The following is a 24,096-nucleotide window of genomic DNA, read 5'->3' as shown; positions in this document are numbered from 1 at the left end:
TCCTTCAGTCAATGTTCCTTGCCTTTCTGCAAGTCAAAAATGCTGTATTTAATACATGCCACAGCGCTTATGCAATTGTATAATTGTATTGTTTTTTCTTTTGGTTGTCGTCTTTTTAACATTTTGTGTTTGTTAATGTCGATGTAAATTGTTGTCAAACTTTTGTGGCAAGGAAAATCTTCTGCTGAGGGAGATTTTTCTGTACTTTTTGGACAATGATATGGATTTGTGGGTAGAATTTTGGAAATTCGTTTCTAAGTGCTTTCAAGTATTTACTTGGCCTTATGTATATATATCTATGACATTTCAGAAAGGTATGTATAGTAAATTCAACCTGAAATTGTTGTAAATAAATTATATATTGTTAAATCAAGGACTGAATATTGTACTTCAAAAACAGCCACGCCAATTCAAATCATTACCACTTGGTAGTTGGCTAAATATTACATCACTATGCCAAACAGTCATTCCAAAAAACATTGTGAAATCAATCATGTTTACAACTAAATTCCAATGCAACTCAGTGTGCTGCATACAAATTGTGTAATACTCAGCTTACTCTTGGAAGTCACCGGTAAAAATTCAAAGAAAACTGATAAATAAATGTATATTTATGTAAAGGTTTATATAGCTGAATAGAACATTGGGCTTATGATAATGACAGCTCTTCAACACTTTCGGTAATTTTTCAGAATCGCAGATAACTTGAAACCTTGTTTTACTGCAAGTTTTAATTACCTTGCTAATGCAGTCAATAATCACGCATATAATTAATGAGAAAAAGCCATATCCTTTAAGTTACAAGATGTACTTTATTGATAAAGTGAGTCGAATTGCATAAATTCCTACATATATAAATTGCACCTTTCTCCCCCAATACATCTAGGACATGGATACACTGTAGAGATTCAGTAGGATTTATATTACAGCTCGAAGACATTGGTTTAAAGCTTGACTTAAAAAAACAAAGGCACTTAAAGTTTATTTCATTTCTACTTTTCAGTTGTTAATGTTAGGGAGGATTCTGCAGAACGTCCTTAAAGAATGTTATTTTACCGTTGTCACTCTAACAAAAGGCTTTTATTAAAACATAACTTTGGTCTCAAAAATATTATATACAAAAAAAATGATACCATAAGACAGACATTAAAAAGATAATAGTGTAAGAAGTGACGTTATTTATAACCATATCAGACACACCCAATTCTGTTCAAGCACCAGAGCCTGAAACTGAAGATTTTACAGGGATAAGAACTACACTACCTCATTGAAACTGAAATGCTAATCAATTTATGATGATAACCCAGGACATCAATACTGATACGAATAAACACATAATCCTCCTTTAGCACAGCTGGAGCTAGGCGGCAGGCTGTGCCTCTGTGAAGAGTTGCAGAACGCACGCTTTTCTCCTTGACTAGAGCTCCCCATTAACTTAATAGGCACTGCAGTAAGAACCAATGAGGAGTCCGGGGGTCCCAAATGAGTATAAGAGTACACGAATGGTGTCAGGTCATTACAGTAATAACGCCTGACAATGAGCGACTAAATGAGTCATTCAGCACGGAGGATACTCGCAGTAAAACCTCAACGAGGCCCGCGATTGGTGGAGCCGTAACGGTATTTAACAGCTCTAACGAGCACGCCCTGAATCTGGGTGAGGTGATGTGACACACTTAATGTCCAAGCGGCACTAAAATAACAATCCAAGAATTAACTTACAAAGAAGAGCCGAGAGAAGCGATTTTACAATTAGCTCGAGGCGCGCGAGTTTCCCTTCTGCAACTGCTTCCGTTTCCCTTCCGACAGCAGACCACAACAGTTGCTTTTACGGTGTAGGACTCGGTGCTTTCTAGCTTTAGCTAGCTTTTACAATATAACATCTCCACTAGCATTTCTGGGCTTACATCAAATCTCCAAAGGTGAGACAAAGCGGCTCACATCTTGAAAAGACAGGGTGAGGGGTGCATTTGAGTGAGGGAAACGAAGTGTGTGTGTGTGTGTGTGACTGGCACAGGTGTCGGGCTTTGATGTGTGTGTGTGTGTGTGTGTGTGTGTGTGGTTTCGCCTGAGGGGAAGAAGTTGGGTTGAGGAGGAGGGAGAGGATGAGGAAGAGTAGGGGAGTAGGAGGGGAGGAGGGTGGCGAGTGAGTGGAGCTCTCTGGGTGTCTCTTCCCCCGACAGAAGCACCTCTCCCGGGCTAAGCGCCTCACACCGGGGCGAAGGCATGGCCTTTGCAGAGCGGCTTATCCTTCTTGGAGTAGAAGGTCTTCCCCTCCAGGTTCATCTGGCACAGCTGCGTGAAAAAAGAAGGGGGGGAGCGGGGGAGACGGGAGCCGTACATAGATAGGATTGGTGGTTGGAGGGGGGGAGGGAAGAGATAGGATGGGTGGTGGTGGGAGGGAGGAGGGAAGAGAAGGGAAAAGAGCAGAGAGAATATTAGCCATTTTATCATGTTCATCTTATTGCACAATGAGTGCTTCCCGCAGTACGGGTGTCTATGCCACAGTATTGAATTTACAGTCTAGGAGTTCTCTACAGAGTCAAAGACAAACGATGGAGATAGCCGTCCCCAGCGGCGGCTTCAGAGAGAGAGACAGAGAGAGAGCCAGAGACACAGAGAGACACAGAGACACAGAGAGAGAGAGACACAGAGAGAGAGAGACACAGAGAGAGAGAGAGAGAGAGAGAGAGAGAGAGAGAGAGAGAGAGAGAGAGAGAGAGAGAGAGAGAGAGAGAGAGAGAGAGAGAGAGAGAGAGAGAGAGAGAGAGAGAGAGAGAGCCAGAGAGAGAGCCAGAGAGAGAGCCAGAGAGAGAGCCAGAGAGAGAGAGAGAGAGAGAGAGAGAGAACAAGCGAGAGAGGGAGACACACACACACACACACACACACACACTCACACACTCGCACACACACACAAAAGAGAGAACAGGTGAGAGAGGGAGTTGAGAAAGCTCCAGAAAAGTGGCCTGGACTGATGTGAGGGCAGTGCAGCCGGACCGCCAGAGGAGGGTCTGGCGTTGGAGGAGGAGAAAGGGGGCAGGTCGCTGGAGCCGACGGGCTACGGCGTCCATCAGAATGACTTACGGCACAGACGAAGCAGGTGTCGTGCCAACTGTAGCCCAAGGCCTCCAGGAACCGATCCCCGGCATCAATCTTGAAGTCACAGCCGTGGCATTTGGTGCCAAACATCTTCTCATAGTCTAAGGAGACAGAGAGGGAGAGAGGGAGAGAGGGAGAGGGGGAGAAGGGGAGGGGGCGGGCAGGGGAGCGAGGTAAAGGCAGGTGAGAACAAAGTGATGGAGACTTGCAGGGGGGGGGGGGGGGGGTGTGAGGGCTGGTAGCTGGGTGTGAGACGTTCGTAAGCCTGCGCAGGCGGGCCTAGCGAGGCGAGGCCCGTGTCTGAACAAGAGACTCATCATCGGGCGTGAAGAGGGGCGGGGGGGGGGGCGGGGGGGACGGGGGGGTTACGTCTGGGGATGCTGTCCCGGTGTAAAGGAGGGATTAGGATAAGGGGAAATTGCTCAAGATACTTCACTGGATTGTCCTTTTTTCCCCCTATTGTTACAGGGACTTGAGCAGGGGGTGGGGGGGGGTGGGGGGGGGGGGGATGTGGGATGGGGGGCTGGGGGTTCGGAGGAGGGAGGGGAGGTGTACTTGAGCTGCAGGGCGAGCGCGACACAATCCTCTAAAAGGTGCTGAGACGACAGAATGTTGATCAGCACTAAAGGTATTATCCCGAGGAGGCGCCCCCGTACGCGTTGGGGTGCTGCCGCTGATAAAAAACAGCAATCCACTTCTGAGGCCCCGGCGACGGAAAGGGGAGAAGCCTGCTGACCCGCTAAATAATTTACAACGCGAAGCGAGCGCCACGCTGCCGTCCATAAAGACCCGGAGAGGGGGGGGGGGGGGGGTGCGTAATGCATGCTAGCGCTGCGAAGATAACGGAGGAGCGAAAAATATAAACGGAAGAAGGAAGAAAAAAGGGAAATGTCGAAAGACTTTATGCATTGTGTGGCCTTTACAATACACTACCGCAATAAAGATGTTGTTGTTGTTGTTATTTGGGGGGGGGGGGAGGGGGGTATAATCACACACAGTTGCAATTAAAGCGAATCATTTAGGAGTTAAGTTTGGCGCGATTGTTCCGAAGTTAAGCAAACATCGGGGTTCATGTGACTCTGTAGACGGTGGCGTTTGTGAAAAGCCTCCGCAAACAATACGGCTTATAATTGGATGGATGTCCTTCGGCGTATTTTCTTTTCTTAGCATATATCTGGTAGCTTAAATGTGGTAGCTTGAATCTTATTTTCAGCAATAAACATGGCACTGTAAGCACCGCCTGTCCTGTTTTCCCCAAAAAGTGATTCCCTTTCGAGACATATCCTTGTGTTTTTTATTTTTAGAATAAAGCAGATTGGTGTAAGAACCTCCCAATACCGGAATATCTAATGGCAAAAAATATATATTTCTTATTACAGAATCTGTCTTCCGTGAATAGAAGCAACCAATGCATATGCAATATTTATTCCACAGTGAGCATGGAGTTATGGAAAGCTACCCCACTGCTAAACACAAAGCGCCTCAACGTTTCAGTAATGTATAAAGTTAGGCGTTGTGGCCGGTATTCAGACTATACTTAACGCAGCGGTCAAACTGCATAATATGACTAATATGTCTTTGTTGTGTAACAGCTAGGATATAGGGACTCTAATCAATACACTCCGATACCGTTTACACGCTACGGCGTATTGGTCAGGAAATATTGATTTGTATACATGACAAATGAGATGCATACATAACATACATTTAATGAATGCAATATTACAGTGTGAAAATGTGCATGGCAACAGCTGAAAACAAGTGGCGGACACTGGCGTGAATCATGTTGGCTGACGGATGTTGTTGGTGTTTGGAGAATCAATAAAGAATTGAAAAAAACAAATAATATGTAACACTAACCCTCAAGTGCATACTGTTTCGATTATAGTGGAATAGTAGACTGGGGATTGTGTTAGTTAAACTCCCCACAGGCCAGGTTTATTACCAAACACAAATGTCTCACCAAAGCTTTTATGAAAATACCGTCCCTCTTTATCACAAATGAAAGCGTGTGTGCGTGTGTGCGTGCGTGCGTGTGTGAGTGCATGCGTGCGTGTGTGTTGGCTGACCTCTCTCGCAGTAGGGCTCTCCCTCCTCCATGTAGAAGGCCTGGTTTCTGATTGGAGTCCTGCATGCCGCACACTTGAAACACTCCACATGGTAGGTCATCTTCAGGGCATGCATGATTTCCTGGAGAGGGGACAGAACGTGTTCCACGGGTTATAAATCGCTTGACTTTCAAGGGGTCTGAATCCACTGACCCCTCCCTCCCTTTGTTACTCAAGTCCCTTGAAAGTGCGGATTAATCCGATCCCGTAGGTGTGAGTTGTATATTTTGACCGACATTATGCATGGAGATGGAAGGAGGTTTGGTTGCGGGTTAGACTAGACGGAGAGGGTGGTGAATTGTAGGGTTATCCAGACCTACCGCCACGCAACGTTTGTTCTCTTACTTCCTACGAGCCGTGTACGCCAGTTAGCAGTCCCCGGTGCGGGAATAACAACATCATTACAAAAAGAACAACAGCAAAGACAGGGAGAATAAATATGTTCTCCCTGTCTCTCCCGCTCTAGGTTTCTCACGAGGAAGTTGACAAAGCAGACTCTGAAACGTGTCACGGAAACGGGTATCCTTCGGAAGTCCCTCTCTCTCGCCACTAAACCACCGATATCGCTCAAACGTGTTGCCCTCTCCTCTGGCTTGTCGGGCACATTTAAAGACCCCCCCTCCCCCTTTAATGCGCTCTGTCGGGAGATGAGAATGAACCCTTTTGAGGTCAGGGGTGCTTACTTACCCCAGCAATTTTCTTTTTGCACTTGGCGCAGTTGGGCGCGTAGCGGTTGTCGTAACACTTGGTGCAGAAGACAGAGCCCCTCTCCTCGAAGAAGCCCCCTTCCTCCAGGACCACCTTGCACTGGGAACACGTGAACTCCTCGGGGTGCCAAGAACGCCCCAGCGCAACCAGGTACCGTCCCCTGGAGGGACACACACACACACACACACACACACACACACACACACACACACACACACACACACACACACACACACACACACACACACACACACACACACACACAGTATGAGGTGTGATAAGAGTTCTACAGGGCTTCCTACTTTAGCCTGGGGAAGCAATGACCGGAACGGTAATGGAAATGTCAGAGGCAAACAATGGCGTGCAGGATTAACATGACACGGCCCGCGAGCTAGGCTCGCTTTGTCGAATGTAAACAACATTTTAAGAGTCTTTGTGGAGATATTCATCAGTTCCATCGGTAACATGACTATGAATACATGTTTAAATGCCCTAGTGCGAGAGAGGTCAGCGCACGTGCGCGCACACGCACACACACACACACACACACACACACACACACACACACACACACACACTTTCCTTTGTCAAAAGGTAGATGTCGTCGAACAACCGGATTCCCCTCCTGGGATTAACAATGGTTTATTTTATCTTAACTTTAAACACTGATTGCTCCCTTTGGAGTTGCCTTTCACCAGGAGCATGTAAATCAAATTGACCAGACTTGTTAACAATAATACGTGTCAGAAAGACTTTCTTGTCCCGTTAGGAGCACAATAAAGCGATTTATAGAGAAAGATTCACTGGGTGGATTGAATTGTGGACTGGTGTGTTTTATAAGTAAATAGCTGCATTAGAAAAGAAATTTAAGCATATACTGTTTACCCATAACAAACTAAAAATGGCCCAGAATACACCACCACACAGACTAAAGCGTGTTTCGAGACATATTACCAGAGGGAAGTGTCCTTTTTTTTTAATCCATTCTGCAACCCCAACACACACACACACACACACACACACACACACACACACACACACACACACACACACACACACACACACACACACACACACACACACACACACACACACACACACACACACACACACACACCTCATTTGTTTAAATTAGCCTCCTCAATTCAGAGCCCATCTGCCCCGTTTTGCCTCCAAACATTTCCTCCTGTTGTTAAAGTCTCTTCTTATTTACTTATTTATCGTCAGCTGACGTTTGCACACTGTGCTGCGGAGTCACCTTGAGTGTGTGGAAAAGCACCCCCAAATAAAACCTTATTATTATTATTATTATTATGAGTACGCTTAAGTTACGACTATCCTCACAAAGCGCCCGGGAGTAAAACCCTCATACAACGCAGTTTTACACTGCCAAGCCGGTACAGTTGTGGCTTGGCACACCCTGCAGTCTTGCCCGGGTAAAACCAAGTGGGTATATCCCCCCTTCGTCAAGGAGCCGGCTTTCTTGGTCTATTGGAGTAGGCGGGACTACTACTGAAACCCCCAATATGTGTAGGGCCCGAGAGGGTAAATTGGTGTGCAAAATCAAGCCGGTATATTACCTCTATCAGTAAACGTGCAGACCATGCCGGGAAAAAGGCGGGTATAAGACGGGAAAATTTGGCTGCGTAAAAAACGACTATAGAGTCCGACGTGGACGGGGAGGGTCCCACCTGATGATTTTGTCACAGGCCCCGCACACGGGGGTCCGGCCGCTGTCCTCGGGGGCGCTCTGGGCCGCCTGCAGGATGGAGCTGCGGTTCTCCATGGGGGTGGGCTGCACGGGCTGCCGGTGCTGCGTCAGCACCGTGGACGTCTTGTCCGGCCGGTAGCGGTCGGCGAAGCCCGGGTCGGTGACCCAGGGGGGCCGGCAGGACGGGCCGGTGCTGTCGGGGGGGGCCGCCTGGCTCATGGATCCTGGGGGCCCGATAGAGAGAGAGAGAGGGAAATGCTGTCAACTACCGGAGCCGATCGATCAGGAGGAAGAGGGTAGGGGAGGGGGGGGGGGCTTTGACCGTTACTCATTCAGACAGAATGAGGGAAACGTTTTTAAGGGGGGGGTTTTATTGGGCTAACGTAGACAGAAGTTATAGATGTTTACTTTGTTGCAGAGTCTTTGTATGCACAGCTTTTGGCGGTTCATTTAATACGGGTGCGCTAGCTAATAGGGTTCTACTTTTGTTGATTAAGCAGCTCATTTACATTTAAAACAGATACCCTGCAGGTCTTGATGCACACAGATATATGCTTTACTATGCGATACAGAGGGATTTCTTTAGGAGAGTTCTTCAACTTTCATGGTTATGAAATGTCCCGGTCTATTACTGTGAATACTAATGATTTACTGGCTTGCACTTGATGCACTGGCTTGTATTGTAATCATACTTGGGCGGTGATTCACGTGTTTTCAAAGACAACACACTCACCAGCAGGTTTATCTGGTGCCTGGGTCTTGGCAGTGGACTGGGTTGGCTCAACACTGTGGGAAAACAGACGTTTCAGTGAACACATAGTAAAACGTGCCCGTTAACAACGTCACAGCCACACCATAGCCTCAACAATATCCCAGGTGTGCGATGTACAATCATTACAAAAAAAAAAAGTGGTGTACCACAGGTTTCTAATTATTGACTTGTTTTCCCTTTCTTTGTGTAGTGCTGTTTGTTGGGGAAAAATGCCATGGCTGTATTGTCTCATTTTGAGCCAGCTAGATGATTGAAGAAGTGTTTGTCTGAGGGATAAGAAATGAATAATGTAATCCTCTGCAATCAATGTGTAATAGCTCTAGCTGTGTATCCTGAAAATGTTTTAATAGTTTTTGTTTTGTTTCCTTCTCAAAACTCGTTAACTACTGCTCTAAAGATAGAAACTTTCATTAAAAGTATTGACTGGAATCATTCAGTCTCCCACCCCAGCCCGAGAGAAAAGTATTTGCTTGTGAAAACCTTTTGATTGCAGTATTCTGCTACTGTAAGTAAAGTTCTGTTATAAAAATTATAAATAGAACTTCTGTTAAAAATGGAGAAAAAAAATATAAAAGAAAGTGTTACGCCCACAGCAAGCATCCCTGAACTAAACTCTAGCTATCTCCTTTCAATTACGGGGAAATCAAAAGACCTCATACTGGGAGGCAAACACAATGAGCTCCAGAGATCTCATCTTTGGGGGCGAACAAAAAACCCAACAGAGCCTTGGAGGCCTATGATGTTTACACCATTCAAAGAGTCATCAATGTTTTAATAATAGAGGGAAATGAAATCATTTTTCCGAGAGAAAGATTAAAAGGAAAAAAGAAAAGTGGTGTTAAATAAATGATCATTAGTAACGCCATAGCCTTGCTCTGCAGCGATGGAACGGCCCTTCTGAGGCCTGTTTACCAATTAAATCTAATCAAATGCAATATTTATCCTGATTGGCAGAAATATTCTATTTTCTTACCCTGAGCAAAGTCCTTGGAAGTTACTCGGTTGGAGGTCATAAAATCCGTCAGTCTGTCCTTCACGGCAGCTGCTTTGATGTTCACCACTAGAGCCAAACATAGCTCTGAAAATACCCTCTGTTTAACTTGCCTGTTTACCTCGCACACCTTTAATGTGGTTGACAACTTTGTTAACGTTCATATGGTGATTCACCCTTCAGCTGTACAAGACCCCATAGTCTAAACACATTGTGTTTACACAACTCGTTCACATTTGTTTTGTAATTCACAGCTTAGTTCTGAAACACTAGACCCTCCCTAGTCCCAACGTTTGTTCCATATGTGAATGGAATGATTCAGTCAAACTACAGTCCAAAAAAGTGACTTATTAAAGACTCCCTCTTCCATGGTTCAACTCCCTGTTGAAAAAGTGACTTATACTCCCTCCTCCTTAGTCCAACTCCCTGGTCCGTATGTGACTTATGAAAGACTTGTCCTTCTATAGTGTAAAATCCCCTTCAAAACCTGTCTTATGAAACACTTTCCTTCTTTAGTGCAACATGCTGTTCAAAACATGACTTATGAAAGACTTTCTCGCCTACAGTCAGAAATAGAAAATAAAAAGTGGGAAAAAGAGAAAGAAAAGAGGAAGACCAGAAAGCAGAGGGTGTTTTTTCTTTCAGAGTTTTATATTTGTTTGATGACAGCAGAAAAAGAAAACAAAAGTACAGACTGATCTTGTCGTTCTCTCTCAGTGCTTACAGACGCCTACGTCAGGATGAGGGGCTCAGAAATGGAAAACAGTGCAAAATGAAGAACTCAGAATAACACCTAACACAGAACTAGAGATAGAGAGCAGATAAGATAAGATAAGAGGGAAGGGGGTGCGAGGGAGCTAGACAGCAGCAGGATCACTAAAGGAGGAAGAGAGAGAGAGAGGAGGCTTACAGATGAAAGTCAGGCCCTGAACGAGGTAATCCAAGAGATATAACAGGAGCAAAAACCGGTGCTTCCTGGAGTTGAGACCCTCTCCTTCACTCCCTCATCACCTGTTCACAAGCGCTTTGAGTAGCAAAAGGCACGACAAGGAGAAACGGGGCTACAAACACAAAGTGCACCAAAAGGTGTTCACAACACTCACACCACATCAAACTTCAGAGACGGATTTCCGTTACTTGGGCTCAGTATGCCAGTTCCCATTTTTATTTGGGCTTTGACACGTAGGCTGCATAATTTCTATTTTCTGAATTTTTTCTATCCCCCCCATCCTCGCTCACTTGCATTATTCCTCCTTTTTTCTATCACTTTTCTATCCCCCCCTCCCACCTTTTTAAGTTTATATCATATTTTGTTGAGGGGACATTTCTCCCACCGCCTCTCCCGCGGAGGTGGCCGGCTATCGCTGTGGTCGTTGTCGTCGTTGTCGTCGTGGTGATTCTGCTCATTGAGACGCTGTGGCGCCTGCTGTGTGTGGGCGGATGCTTTTCTAGAAGTCTCCGGAGCTCCGCCTCCCATCACAGTGACGCCTCGCAGCGGGGAGACGCTCAGGACTTGATATTGAGAGCGCGAGCGGACCTCTCGTGGTGCCAGTCCCTCAGACGGGCGTAGCGGGGGCTCTGAATCTCCGTGAGGAACTTTTCCCTAACCGCCGCGACGCACCGTGACGTAAACAAGGAACAGACGTGGGTCGGTGGGGGGGGGGGGTGGGGGTGGGGGTGGAGGGAAGGCAGAGAGTCAGAGACAGAATAATTAGGTTAAATATAACAAAAAGGTGAGGAGGAGAGCGAGAGAACATTCTGTTAAAGTCGCACACGGCAACAAAAGAGACGAAGAAGAAGAAGATAATGAGTTGAAAACAAATGATAGGTTAAAACTATATGTTAATGTATATCTATAGTTGAGGGAACAAAGGAGCCATCCTTGACATCAGGTAGCCAGTGGCCGTTGCCGGAGACTATAAATAATGCAAACACAACAACACGACACCTCCTTCATGCGTCGTTTTCAAACCCAATCCTGAATGACAGGATCTGCTAATTAATGAAGGAGCCCTTGGGATCTGGGTAGGAATTAGTATTCTCCACCAGCGCACTACACAAGCATTAGGACCCCAACACAACCACAGGCTGGGGGGGGGGTTTGAGTGCAAAAAGTTGCTGGTGTTAAACACACACACACACACACACACACACACACACACACACACACACACACACACACACACACACACACACACACACACACACACACACACACACACACACACACACACACACACACACACACACACACACACACACACAGGTTGGGCGTTACCTGGCCCTCTTCATGTTTTCATCATCTGGGTCCTGCACTACGAGAACCAGGAGAGAGATGCATCAGAATGCCTCACTCACAAGCACAAACAAAAAGTTTTTGACACACACCGACACACGATGATGCATGATGAAAAATCAATGACAGGACAACCTGTCCTAGACTGATAAAGCTATGCAGGTTTTGATTCCCCATTTCTGACATCAGGATTGTTACAAGTCATTCAAAGTCGATCATAGCCGAGTTGGAATAATAAATAAAACCGTAAATAAGCTGTCTTGAGAAACAACTTCTGTTGCTCCCGTCGGTTGAGAGATCAGATCAACTAAGAACGCATTTATAAAACCTTCATGACACAGTATCCGTCTGCGTCCAGCTCTTCAAAGGACCTTTTTTCCCCCTTCTACACAGATCCCTCTCTTTCTATCACCAGGCCTCAATCCCTTACTTATTGTCCATGTCCATCCGTCCATCCTTCTAAAGAACCTCCTGTCTCTCTCCCCTCTCCCTCTCTCTCTCTTACTCTATCACCAGGCCTCAATCCCTTACTTATTGTCTATGTCCATCCGTCCATCTTCCTAAAGAACCTCCTGCCTCTCTCTCGCTATGTGTCTCAGTCTCTCTCTCCCCCTCTCTCTCGCTGTGTCTCAGTCTTTCTCTCCCTCTCTCTCTCTCTCTCTCCCCCCGCTCGCTCTCGCTCTGTGTCTCAGTCTCCCTCTCTCCCCTCTCTCTCTTGCTCTGTGTCTCAGTCTCCCTCTCCCTCTCTCTCTCTCTCCCTCCCTCTGTGTCTTAGTCTCTGTCCCTCTCTCTCTCTCTCTCTCTCTCTGTGTCTCAGTCTCTCTCTCCCTCCCTCTCTCTCTCTCTCTCTCTCTCTCTCTCTCTGTGTCTCAGTCTCTCTCTCTCCCTCTCCCTCTCGCTCTGTGTCTCAGTCTCTCTCTCCCCTCTCTCTCTCTCGCTCTGTGTCTCAGTCTCTCTCTCCCCTCTCTCTCTCTCGCTCTGTGTCTCAGTCTCTCTCTCTCCCGTCTCTCTCTCGCCAGACCTCAGGCCCTGACTTACTGAAGTCGGTTCCTGTGAGCTGGGCGAGGATGCGGAAGGAGCGGGACTGGGTGGTGCCGGTGCGGGGGTGCCAGTCCTGGGTGTCCTGAATCAGCCTCTTCTTGCTGCGGTCGTTGGGGATGAAGCAGGGCAGGTTCTCAGCCCTCAGGCCGTGCCTGAACACACATCAGGTCGTCAGCAGCAACCACGCCGCCACCACCACAACAACTGACCAGACAAGGACCTTCTGGGGGTCCCTGAGGCACAGTCTTCCCCCCCCCCCCCCCCACATGCACACTAACCAATCAGGTGATGGTTGATGGCAACAGGGAAACCGAACGCATCATGCGACTGTTAGCGCGCTCATCAAGCTACTGGAGGCTAATTAGGATTTCTCCAGGGACGCTGTCTGACGCACACCAGTAGGCGTTCATCGTGAGTGATTGTACGGTTCACTTTCATTTAAATTAACGAAAGACAAGCCCTCGGTGCAGTAACACCTGCACTCATGTCTGAGGTAACAACATAGATTTAGCATGTATTTGTAAACAGTGTAATAATTACAGTTATCAAAACCGCTCGTAGCAGACAAAACATGACTGGTTAGCGGTGATTCAGCGATGCCTTGCTTCGTCCTGTTCCAACGTATTTTTATCCTGCCCATATCAATTTTGCCACGAAATCCATATCAGTTCGTTGAGCCAAGGGCATCTCATCAATTCGGCCCCACGGCCCCTAGGATGGTCTTTACATAAAGTAGAAAACAGCAAAGCCGGCCTCCATGCCGAAGTCTCTTACTTGGACATAGGATAGATGTCATCATAGTAAGTAGCCTCGACCCTATGGGGACAGACCACAGATCAGGGTTGGAGGTTGGGTCGTCAGATGGTGGAGCAAAAAACTAGCAGGCCTTTTTTTTACGTTTAGAAACAGAAACTCATGGAATATTCCGGTTCTTATGTACAGTATGACTGCTGTGGTTGACATGAAAGCCTATAGGCTAATTGGGATCAGGCAGAAAGCAGCCGCACAGGTGCAACTCAAGGATGGAAGTTATATGAAAGGGAATAACAATTTGACAGGCACACAAGAACTCATTATTCTGCCGTCAAACGTGGGAACAAAAATAGTGTTTTACTGACTTGTCGGGAGCCTCCATCTGCAGAGTTAAAAAGAAACAGAAAGAAAGTGGGGGGAAACAGGGGAAGAAGAATGAGGGTCAGAGATCAGTGTTTTGCGAAAAAACAGAACGTGTCAAAATATGACAGCAGTTGCGCACAATAGAAGAAGAAAAAGAAGAAGAGGCTATTTTTGTGGGGAGGGGGGATGCAGGGCAAAATGCACACGAAGGGTGACGGAGCAGACAAGGGTGTTATTGTCGACCGGGCGGCATAATGGAACACATTGTGTTGGCGTCAAACAGCCTTCTGCGCTCCTTTAGCTTGTCACTCAGACGCACATGGCCCGGGCTCGGTTCAGAACCTCAAGGAACTCCTCCTAATGCCTGTCCGACACGTCCTGTAACCCCCCCCGAGTTATGTGAACAGACGTGACATTTGCCATGGAAACTCTCAACAGGGTTCACTGTTGTCCAAGCACTTCAAATATTGCCAATCGGGGCTTTAATACACAGTCAATAATGGTAAATGTCACCGTGTGCATCTTGATACTAGCTATAGGGCTTCACAGAAAACATGGCATTGAATCTGGCTCAGGACTAACCGTCCATCACATCCAGTCTGTGTATGTTCCCTGAATGGTTTGCAAATGGTCTGAGGCCGGGGGGAAGTCACGTTTAGGGCCCTTTTTTGTTTCATTTCAGTCGTTTTCTTTTTTTTTGGAGGCAGGAATGAGCTCGGCGAAACAGTGGAACGTCACACATCTGTTTGAGGTCTCCAAATAAGGCAGTAAAAAGTAATACAGCACCACCACAGTAAGAACGCCATGAGAACTCAGCAGATTTTATGAGAGGCTTCTCCGAGGCTAAATACAGCAACAGACATTTGGCCAGCGCCACGAGCCAGATCACTAACAACTCCCCGACAACTGAGGCCACATTCACCCCCCCCAACCAAAGGTACAATATGACCATTTCATGTCACACGGTTTGCCTAATGCAAACGCTTTTTGATCCATTCTAAAAAAAAATCATGAAAAAAATCCTGAATAGCCCCCATTCTGCGGTGATTGTGTGAGAAACAATTGTTTTAAAGAGGCGTTTGGATTGCCACGTAATCACTTCTGATGAGTCGCGTGGCAGGACCTATAAGGTACAACATTAACAATGCATTATGGCTTCATTCCTATTCCAGTGTTCAAATATAGCAAACATTAGCGGGGGAAATTACAAAACCAAAGCCTCATATACCCCAAAGAGTCTTCAAAGCATTGCGCCATTCCTTTAACAACACTATGCGTTACGATAACAGAATTTTTGGAATCTGCATTTTTGTTCATATTGGATGTTGGATATTTAACCATTAGCCAGTTCCAGATTGGTCGAGAGTCGTCTGTGTTTTCCGCCGTACGCATAATAAAATCCTAATTAAAGTAATCATAAATCATCACACGTAAGTGTCCTTTCTGCATATTCCAAAACTTCTTTCGTCCCACAAAATTACAGTTGGAGCAAATTCTCTGGTATAATAAGTGTAACTATATGCAAAAAGAAGAAGTGTCTGGCACTTGGTGGGTGTTTTGTATCATTGCTGGCTTTGTTTTGAATAAACCACCTACTCCTTGGAAAGATAAGAATTGCTTTCATATCTGGTATGCTCTGCTGTGAGGCTGCTCATTAAAGATGATAATCAGCTTGTTCTCTGTGATTGATTTAAATAGCTGGCAGAGATAATGGCAATAAACTCCTTTTGTAATTACCTGTGCCGTCGTCTTGGCTACGTCTCGCTCCGCGTGTTGCCTAGTGCTCAACGTATACACAACCTCCCCAGTAACTGGGGAGGAATAATGTATTAACTCACTAACTACCTAACCAACAGTTTTAAACACAAGCTTCCCTTTGAGACGTTATCACCATTTATATTCTTTATTATTTTTTCCCCCGGTTATGATATAAAATGTGATGTAATATGAATGAGTGAAATGCAATAGGGAAAAAGAAGAAAACACAGGGCCCATGTCTGCTTCCAAAGCCAGCTGTTATCCACCTACCCATTGCGTGGCTGCTGTACACTGCCCAGACCATGCGAGCTCTGAGTGTTAAGCTTAGGGGAGTAGGCCACAGGCTTAATAACAGGGCCCGAGTTGCCACTAGCACCCCCTGCTGCAAATGGTGTCGCCATCTTGTTAATGGCGGTGCTGGGGGCAAAGGAGTATTTGGGCTGAACCGAGGCACGGGCAATTGAACCCTGTATGGGTGGGAACACAAACAACGCAAAAAAAACAACAACAGCACATCACGACATGCGATTAGAATTTATCTGCAAAAAACACACACACACACAGACAAACACTGACTCAAAAAACACACACTCACACAACAGTCAATTCCTTTTTACTGATCCTTTTTGGCTGTTGCACAATCCAAGACTCCACGTCAGGGACCATAATCATTTTTCATTCAGCAAATGAATGCTGCTTGCCGCAAGACTGTGCTTTGTCATAGCAAGCCGACATTTGTCTTTGCACGGAGGAGTGCCTAAGAAGTGTGAAGACACACAAGCAGCATTGTCTGACAAATATTTGTTTTGGCAGTCGCCCAGGAACGGGCCAGAATAATCTGCTGTGCCGTTAGAAATACTTCAGCACGAGACGTTTTGGGGTGATACATTTAAAAGATGAATGACAGTCGGCGTAATGAGATTTCATGCTGAGTGTTAAGCGTTTACGGCGTAGAGAGAGAGAGAGAGGTGCCTGCTACCCATATGGAATTCTTCCACCTTGTGGACAGCTTGGGTTCCAGCTCATTTGCTGAAGAAATATAGTCTTGTGCCAAAACGCTTTATCACACTGCAGGGGCCAGGATGACATGAGTGTGGCCCGTTTCCTGGACAGGTCCGATCCCTTTCCCCAAACTGTTTACTGATGTGTCAGATAATAGTGACTTACTTCCGTCCCTTAAATTAAAATTCTTCAGACGTGATATCAGGGATTGTGCAGGGCATCACTTGACGTGGCACTCCAGCATGGCATTTATATATCATTCACATCCACAAAACAATCCCCTTTGGCCCGGCCGGCCTAGGAGATGCTTTGGTGATGCATGGAACACACGACTCCCAGAGGACCTTGGGAGGTGATTGAATCAGTACGAGTTCAATCACAAGACGACATAACATATTGTTGAGGATGTCCAAAGGCAGAGCTTAAGTGCTTGTGAGGAACAGAAGACTTTCAAATTGCATCATCCGTCAAAATAGTCGGGTAAAAGACCCTGGGGAGAGAGGGGTCTCTTTCCGGAGCAGGCTACATTGGACGGGCTAATTCATTGCGACTCTAAACACGCTGATCACTTCACCGGAGCATGCCAGGGCGCGTGCGGACACCAGGGGTGAACACACACACATCTTACCTTCTGCTCGCCGCCGGCATTGAAAGCCCTGGAAGAGAAGCAGAGAAAACGATAATTAGAGCAGAGAATTGCACCGGTCTGATATTTAATTGAACTCTGATTTAATGGCCCCAATCATAGGTGCTGTCGTGAACACAGCTGCCCCCTTTTTGGGGGGTTTGAATCAGCATAAAAAGGGAAGGCTGTTCGGGGCTCAGTATGTCATGCAACTCCCGGGCTAAATCCATATTGCATTATATTGCAACTCAGTGAGGCGTGACTAAATCAAACAGCTAAAGGGAAATTAATACAATGTGCATTTCTTCTACGGTCGGCCTTATACGTGCACACGTTTTGTAAAACACGTCCTCACTCGTCAGACCTACAAAAGGTGCTGGTGAGGTAAAGTTTCTTGAACGCCAACGCAGAAATTTGGTTTGTCAACTAACTGGCCACTGACCAAAACCAAGCCATTTCATCATTGATAGGAAATAATTGTTTTGTTACTTTTTTGTTTAAACTGTTTTAGTGGTTTAGTGCAAATCGTGACAGCAGTGTCGAAATACAGTCACACTGAATCGAAGCACATTCACAATCAGCACATTAAATAGCTATTAAAACAAGCCTCTTTTTCCCCCCCTCTCTCCCTCGATGAATCACATGAATATTTATCAGGTGGGAACTGCCAACTTGTTCGTTTGTATGAAGGGGAACAGCAGTGCTTTGCATCTGGGTACAATTTGCCCTTAAAATGTGTTGTGTCACTGGTGTATAATTTGTCTTCAGTTGGAAATTACGTTGGTTCTGAGGAGGTAATGCAAACACCAAATCATCTTAATCAATCTAGGGGCTTTTTTCAAATCCAATGGGCCCTGAACTACCTAAGCCTAATGAAAAACAGATTCATTCATCAAGCAAATTGCAACAATGCTGTAAACCTCTACCCCCCCCCCCCCCCCCCCCCCCCAGTCCCAGGTTCCACATTACTCTGTCCTGGACTAGAAGCACAACATCAAACTGGGCTCATTTGAATAATATTAACATGGCATCACCAGTAAGCAGTGAGCCTTACTGTACGTAATGTCTGTCACCCGCTTCCGTCACAAGCCTCTAGACCGCAGTGCGACGTGACAGGCCTGCTGTCGAAACAGTCATGAGACCCCGTTGTGTCGGGTGGCCACGTGGGAAGACACACACTCGCACGCGCACACAGAGCAACAGCGGACAGACAAACACATCGGACTGTGTTTCCTGTAACTGCTAGGCTAAATGTAACCCGTTGCATCAGCCGTCCCCTAATAAAGCATTGTTGAAGACAGGATGACAACACAAGCCAGCAGGGCCTTACAGATAGGGGGGAAGACAGTGACACAAATGGGGAGAGAAGTGCAAGCAAATGCAGCGGCGTAGAATATGTGTATGACAGACCCATTAGAAACCGATGACAAGTTGAGCCAGTGTGACATTCCTCCCCTTCGTTAACTGAACTTGATTGCCATTGCTTGGAAACCCATTTTGACAAGTCAGGCCCAGGGGGAAGAGAATGCAAAGCATGGGTTTTTATGCAGCATGAAATGGGAGAAAGAGAAAAAAGGGTTGAGATAGCAGTGTGTGGCATCATATTTCTTATGGGGGAATTGCATCAAAATGAATAAGATGAGGGAATCCATTTCTGGGAATATAGTAGCGTCGGATAATGGGGCGGCGTCCCCCCCCCCCCTCCCAGGCCGCAACCTTACACTCAAAGTATCTTGAGGTTGTTTCCCACACCTTTAAAGAATCACTTACTCTTACTTTCCCTGCATGGGCTCCGCCTGAGTGTTTGCCGTCAGGGAGATATTTCACTCAGAAACCCCAGGGACCAACAGGCCCCCACTCATACTACATGTTAGGAAAGGTCACTGGCAGAGGAACACTTGAAATATGGGCTAACTCGGTCCCCTGGGATGAGAAAATGATTGAGAATGGGAGCTCCGATATTAATTGTGCGCCTACACTTTCCATTTTGGGCAGACGAAGATTAAGTGAAATAAGGCGAGCGGCCAGGGTGGAACAAACGCGCCGGACAAAATCCCTCTCACGCCAATTTCTCTCACGCCGTGTCAAAAAAACATTAGAGCAGACAGGAAAAAAATGCTGATTCGAGTGTGTTTGCAAAAAGTGATCATATATTATGGTGTACAACTCCTACGATACAAGAGTTACCAGAGGAAAGAGGATGAGACTTCAGTTAAGACCTATACACTTATCTTCAATATTGCCTCTTGAAAAAAAAGAGAAATGTGACGAAACATATAGGAGGTGAGAATCATGTGTGGTGTCTCCAAAAGATACTGGTGTCACGCTGGCTCATGCAGCTCAGGGCGATCACAAACACTCTGACAAATAAGGAGAGAGCCAAACGAGCGATGGAGAACGGCTCGCTGTGACATGGAATCGATTCAGATTAGCCAATAAGCTTCCCATTTGTTATTTCTAAAGCCTTTTTCGGTCAGGAGATATCCTAATAGAGATGGACTTCTGTAAATGGATGTCTAGCGAGTCGTTTTCTTGATTTAGGGATCACAGGTGACTTGAAGTGCATGGGTTTTTGAGCAGGTCAGGGTTTAAAAGGCAAGTACCCAAGTTTCGGCTACATTCGAGACAATCCCTTATGGCGCATCCCGTGTCCATCTCATTGTCCAATTAAATGGTCCAACAAAACATTCATATCACACGCGTTACATGTCTGCACCAAACAGTCTTCCTAATGGATCGTGGTGCAACGGGAGCGTTTATCTATCGAGTTAGATTGTTTCAGTCGCTTCTAAAGAACGGTGTCGTTCACCTAACCCCAGAGATATCCAGCCAAAGGCAGCAGGGGCTACATATCAAGATAAATCTGATATAGGGGCCTATGACAGAGGTATTACATCTGACACGCACACAATAACCAACCGGTGACCCCCGGTCAACCTGTGACTTCATCCTGTCTACAGTGTTGTCTGAGAGGGTCTACCGCGATGCCTCAAATCTGTCCTGCTCTGGTTTTATTATCTGCCCTCCAGACTTTCAGTCAGGTTTCCTATTTTGTCGGGAAAACACTCGTATTCGTTTTGCCCTTGTTGTGAATAGGAAATAAATAAACAAACCAACAGAAAGAAATATGATGCCAGATTTCTGAAACCCGGGCCTGTTTATATTCTAACTCCACTATTTGGGGGAAGAAGTCTTTGATCCCGAAAAGTCCCGAAGAACATTATGCCAGGCAGACGTATTAAAAAGAGAGTGTCGACAGTGAGTATATTGGTCCTCCCTTGAAGGGAAAGGGACCTGCTGTGTGTTTTCACTTTCAGACCTAGCCTTGACAAGCCCTGGGCCTCTTTAAGCATAACAAATATCTGCAATTTACCGCTTGAAAGCACCACGGTGAGTCTCAAGGGCCTCACCTTTGCATTTTGTCCAAGAGTCAATACCCTTTCGTTTTTTCTATCAACTTCTGCTTCATATCGAGTGCCAAGGCATCTCTTGAGGGGGGGAGGGGGGGGGGGGGCTTTTTGTTATAATTAAGTTCTAGGTAGGGAAAAAAAAACATTTGGCTCGTTCTTCAGAGAGATACTTCAGTAAGAAATTCCTGGCAGGAGTTATGTGAGTAGGTACAGCACAGACGAAGGACAACTTATCCAAAACTGATTAAAATAAAATTTTAAAAAAACAAAAACATTTTCCTTGTTTCAATTTTTGCTACAAAGTGCTTTTAATCTCCCAGAGAGATTTCCCTCCAATTACATTATGAGGTGGATTCAACATAGGGCAACGTTGCCTATGTAAGAAATTATTCAAAAGGAAATTTGGCCGGCTACAATGTTTACTAATCGGATGTTTAGAAAGGCATCTCCCAAATTGAAATGCAGTTGGAGAGAATTTTTTTTGTTGGTTCTGGGATACATGTTTTACTCCTACCCTATCTCTCCAATGCAGGAAGAATAGAACCGGTCCAAATCAGGGTGATTTTATGATGAAATACGCCGGATAAAATGGCAATACTGTGGCAATTTAGGAGGTTAGTCTCAGTGGAAGCACACGGGCGCGTGTGCGTAAGCATGTATGTAAGCCAGTGTGTGGGTGCTGGCATGTATGTTAGCCAGTGTGTGGGTGCTAGCATGTATGTAAGCCAGTGTGTGGGTGCTGGCATGTATGTAAGCCAGGGCGTATTAACCCAAAATCATGCAGTTCTTTATTAACGTCCTAGCATGTCTTTGTTTTGTTACGGTTAAAAATATATCCCCCGGATTTAAGAAGACACCTGACTCTTAAAATCGTCGTAAAATCCGATGTTATTGCCGGTTCCACCCCCCCCCCTTCCTAGAGGTTCACGGACACTTAAGGCTCGTGTGCTACGGGCTTATCTCCTCTGGGCCAGAGCTTCCTACCTGCTGAGGCTGAGGCTGAGCGAGTCTGTGGCCGCGCGGATCTGGTTCTGAGCCTCCACATGGGTCATGTCCTCCGCGTTGATCTCACCGATGGACACCACCCAGTCTCCGACCCCCACCCCTGCCTGGGCCGCCTTCCCTCCTGGGGTCAACTGGAGAAACACACACAAACACACCAGCGGTTATTTTTTTTCCGATAACATCAGCTCAAGTGCTTCAGCTGTCAGGTGGGGAAGTCAGTGATACAAAGCACTTCTACTACACATGCACAACAAATTAATGTTCAATTATGAAGCTGATTTTATCGAGGATTTGCCCACCCACAGACACACACAGACACAGACACAGACAAACACACACACACGGAACAAGACATCCCATCAAAGCTATGGCCCCAGATTTAGCATGCGTACATACATAAGTGTCAAGCCTGGGTCATTGTTGTGATCAGGCATATCCGATCACTATCGCATTGACGAGAAAAATTGAAACAAGCTTATAGACGGAACTCAGAAACAGCAGCAGACAAAACAAGTCGAGAAAATAGACCAAGAAATGTGAGCGCAGATAATGTCAAGAGACACGCGATTACACAAAGCTCAAGGGACGCACGTTAGTTTGGACGCCACAAAATCACAAATAGACAGACAATATTTTCCCATTTTATGTTTTCAGATTAGCCTGTATTGACAGAGGGGAAGGCAGACAGAGACAAAAATCCATCCTCCGGAACCTCTTTTCACAGCACTATGCACAAATTAATTAAAAACAAGTCTCTTGGTCATTTTTGTTTGTTGCAAACACTCTTGTAATTAGTTTGGGGAGTTGTGCTCTGCTCTGTGGAGGGAACTTCCTGAGACATTGGACTACTTACAGACCAAATTAAGTTATCTCACGCACATGACCTCACCACTGCTCAGGCCCCTGATTCAATACAGATGTGACCTTGAGTTCACAGTGAGCTCATGAAAACGAATGAGGCAACTTTGCGATGTCTTAGTAACGTCGACATGGTTTACTGGCAGAGAACCTGAGTCAACGCAGCCAGACGTCCCGAGTCACCGGCTCCTTTGACTCATAAAGGGATGACACCTGTATTGATGGGTCACGTGTTCCAAATACGCTGGCGGTACAAAGGTTGTCTCTGCCCTTACCACTAACCGGAAAGACACCGCACAGCTTTGATAGGAGAGACTTAAATGCAATGTTGGGGGCTGGGGGGGTTGATGGTAGGGGGTGTTGTGTCCCTTTAAGCCCTTAATATAAGGAGAGTGCAGACGCCAAAACATGTTTAGTAAGGGCTTAGTCAGCCTGTCCCCGAGGCTTAACGAAACTCAAGACTTGTGTCAAAGTCTCAGATAACTGGGAGTACAAAGTATTGCACATCAGATAAGGGGGAGTGAGCGCCAAAAAAAAAAAAAAGAAACTATCGGGATTACTCTCTGATGTCATGGATCCCTGCTCGCGTTAGCTCATCAAACAGGGCGGGCGACTCGGCAGCTTCAATCAATAGACGTCTGCCATGTTCAGCTAAGCTATCACACATGGCGCTTTGATTCTGCGGCGGTGAAGCACAAGTGTCGCTAATGCAATCTGGAAACTGAATGTGAGGTTGGGGGGTAGGTGGGGGTTAGGGGTTGAGGATAAGATGGCAACTTTTTTCCAGGTGATTTTCGTTTTTTGGCATTGCACTGGAAAATACATACACAAAAATACAAATAAAAACTGATTGTAAGTACCAAAAAGTACCAAAAAAGGGGGTAAATTACATCTGCATTTAATGGCTTGGAGTCGTCATTATTTGGCCGATGTTCAGTAGACGGCTCGATTCCCTTCGCCTTCTGAGTCGCAATCACTGGAAGCAATTATGTGATCGAGAACATCGTTTCTCCATTTCAAGAAACACTTCAAAGTGTTGCTCAATACGTCGAGACTAAAGCAACGAGTGAAGGAAGGAAACTAGATAGACTCCGTCCTGTAGGCCTGCTGTTGTCAGCAAGGCCTCACTGCCAACAAGGTTCTTCAGGACCTGAAAGGGGGCATCAAGGTGCTACACAACAAAGAGAGAGGTGCAGGAAGTCACCAGAGCTGATGGGCATGTGGACTAAAGTAATATTGACTTCCAAAAAAAGTTAAAGTGGGGAAAGATGAAAAGAACGGGGAAGCTATTCGCTCACATGTTGCTGTGTGTTTGTACGTGTATGTGTATGTGTATGTGTATGTGCGTGCGTGCGTGCGTGCGTGTGTGTGTTTTTAGGTATAAGCATGTATATTTCCATGTTTGTGTGTGTGTGGCGCTAATAGGTATAAGCCTGTGTATTGTCAGGTGTGTATGTGTGTGGTCTCATGTATTTGCAAGAGCATTTCCATGAGGATGTGTGTGTGTGTGTGTGTGTGTGCGCACTGCGAAGGCATGTGCACGCGTGCACGCCGGGGTAGCTGACGGACGCAGACACCTGCGCTGCTCGCTCAGAC

At 46.1% G+C, this 24,096-nt stretch overlaps 1 protein-coding gene across 2 annotated transcripts in view; it reads right to left on the bottom strand.

Moving 5' to 3' along the window:
* Nucleotides 1-779: 779 nt before the first annotated feature.
* Nucleotides 780-24,096, bottom strand: part of pdlim7 (PDZ and LIM domain 7) — a 30,276-nt gene continuing 6,959 nt past the window's right edge. Inside the window, exons 3-11 of one of the 2 annotated variants that reach the window (XM_056600863.1) lie at nt 21,622-21,773; nt 17,231-17,258; nt 15,871-16,067; nt 8,360-8,412; nt 7,607-7,850; nt 5,895-6,075; nt 5,169-5,289; nt 3,085-3,200; nt 780-2,295 (exon numbers count right to left, since the gene is read on the bottom strand). In XM_056600863.1, coding sequence (XP_056456838.1) covers nt 2,209-2,295; nt 3,085-3,200; nt 5,169-5,289; nt 5,895-6,075; nt 7,607-7,850; nt 8,360-8,412; nt 15,871-16,067; nt 17,231-17,258; nt 21,622-21,773 — 1,179 coding nt within the window. In that variant the 3' untranslated portion in view covers nt 780-2,208. The remainder of the gene's footprint in view (nt 2,296-3,084; nt 3,201-5,168; nt 5,290-5,894; nt 6,076-7,606; nt 7,851-8,359; nt 8,413-15,870; nt 16,068-17,230; nt 17,259-21,621; nt 21,774-24,096) is intronic. The other variant, XM_056600862.1, reaches the window with a different exon arrangement.

Source organism: Gadus chalcogrammus, chromosome 10, assembly GCF_026213295.1.
Source record: "Gadus chalcogrammus isolate NIFS_2021 chromosome 10, NIFS_Gcha_1.0, whole genome shotgun sequence".
Taxonomy (NCBI): Eukaryota; Metazoa; Chordata; class Actinopteri; order Gadiformes; family Gadidae; genus Gadus; species Gadus chalcogrammus.
Note: the sequence above shows the minus strand (reverse complement) of the source record. Positions and strands in the feature narration are given on the sequence as shown.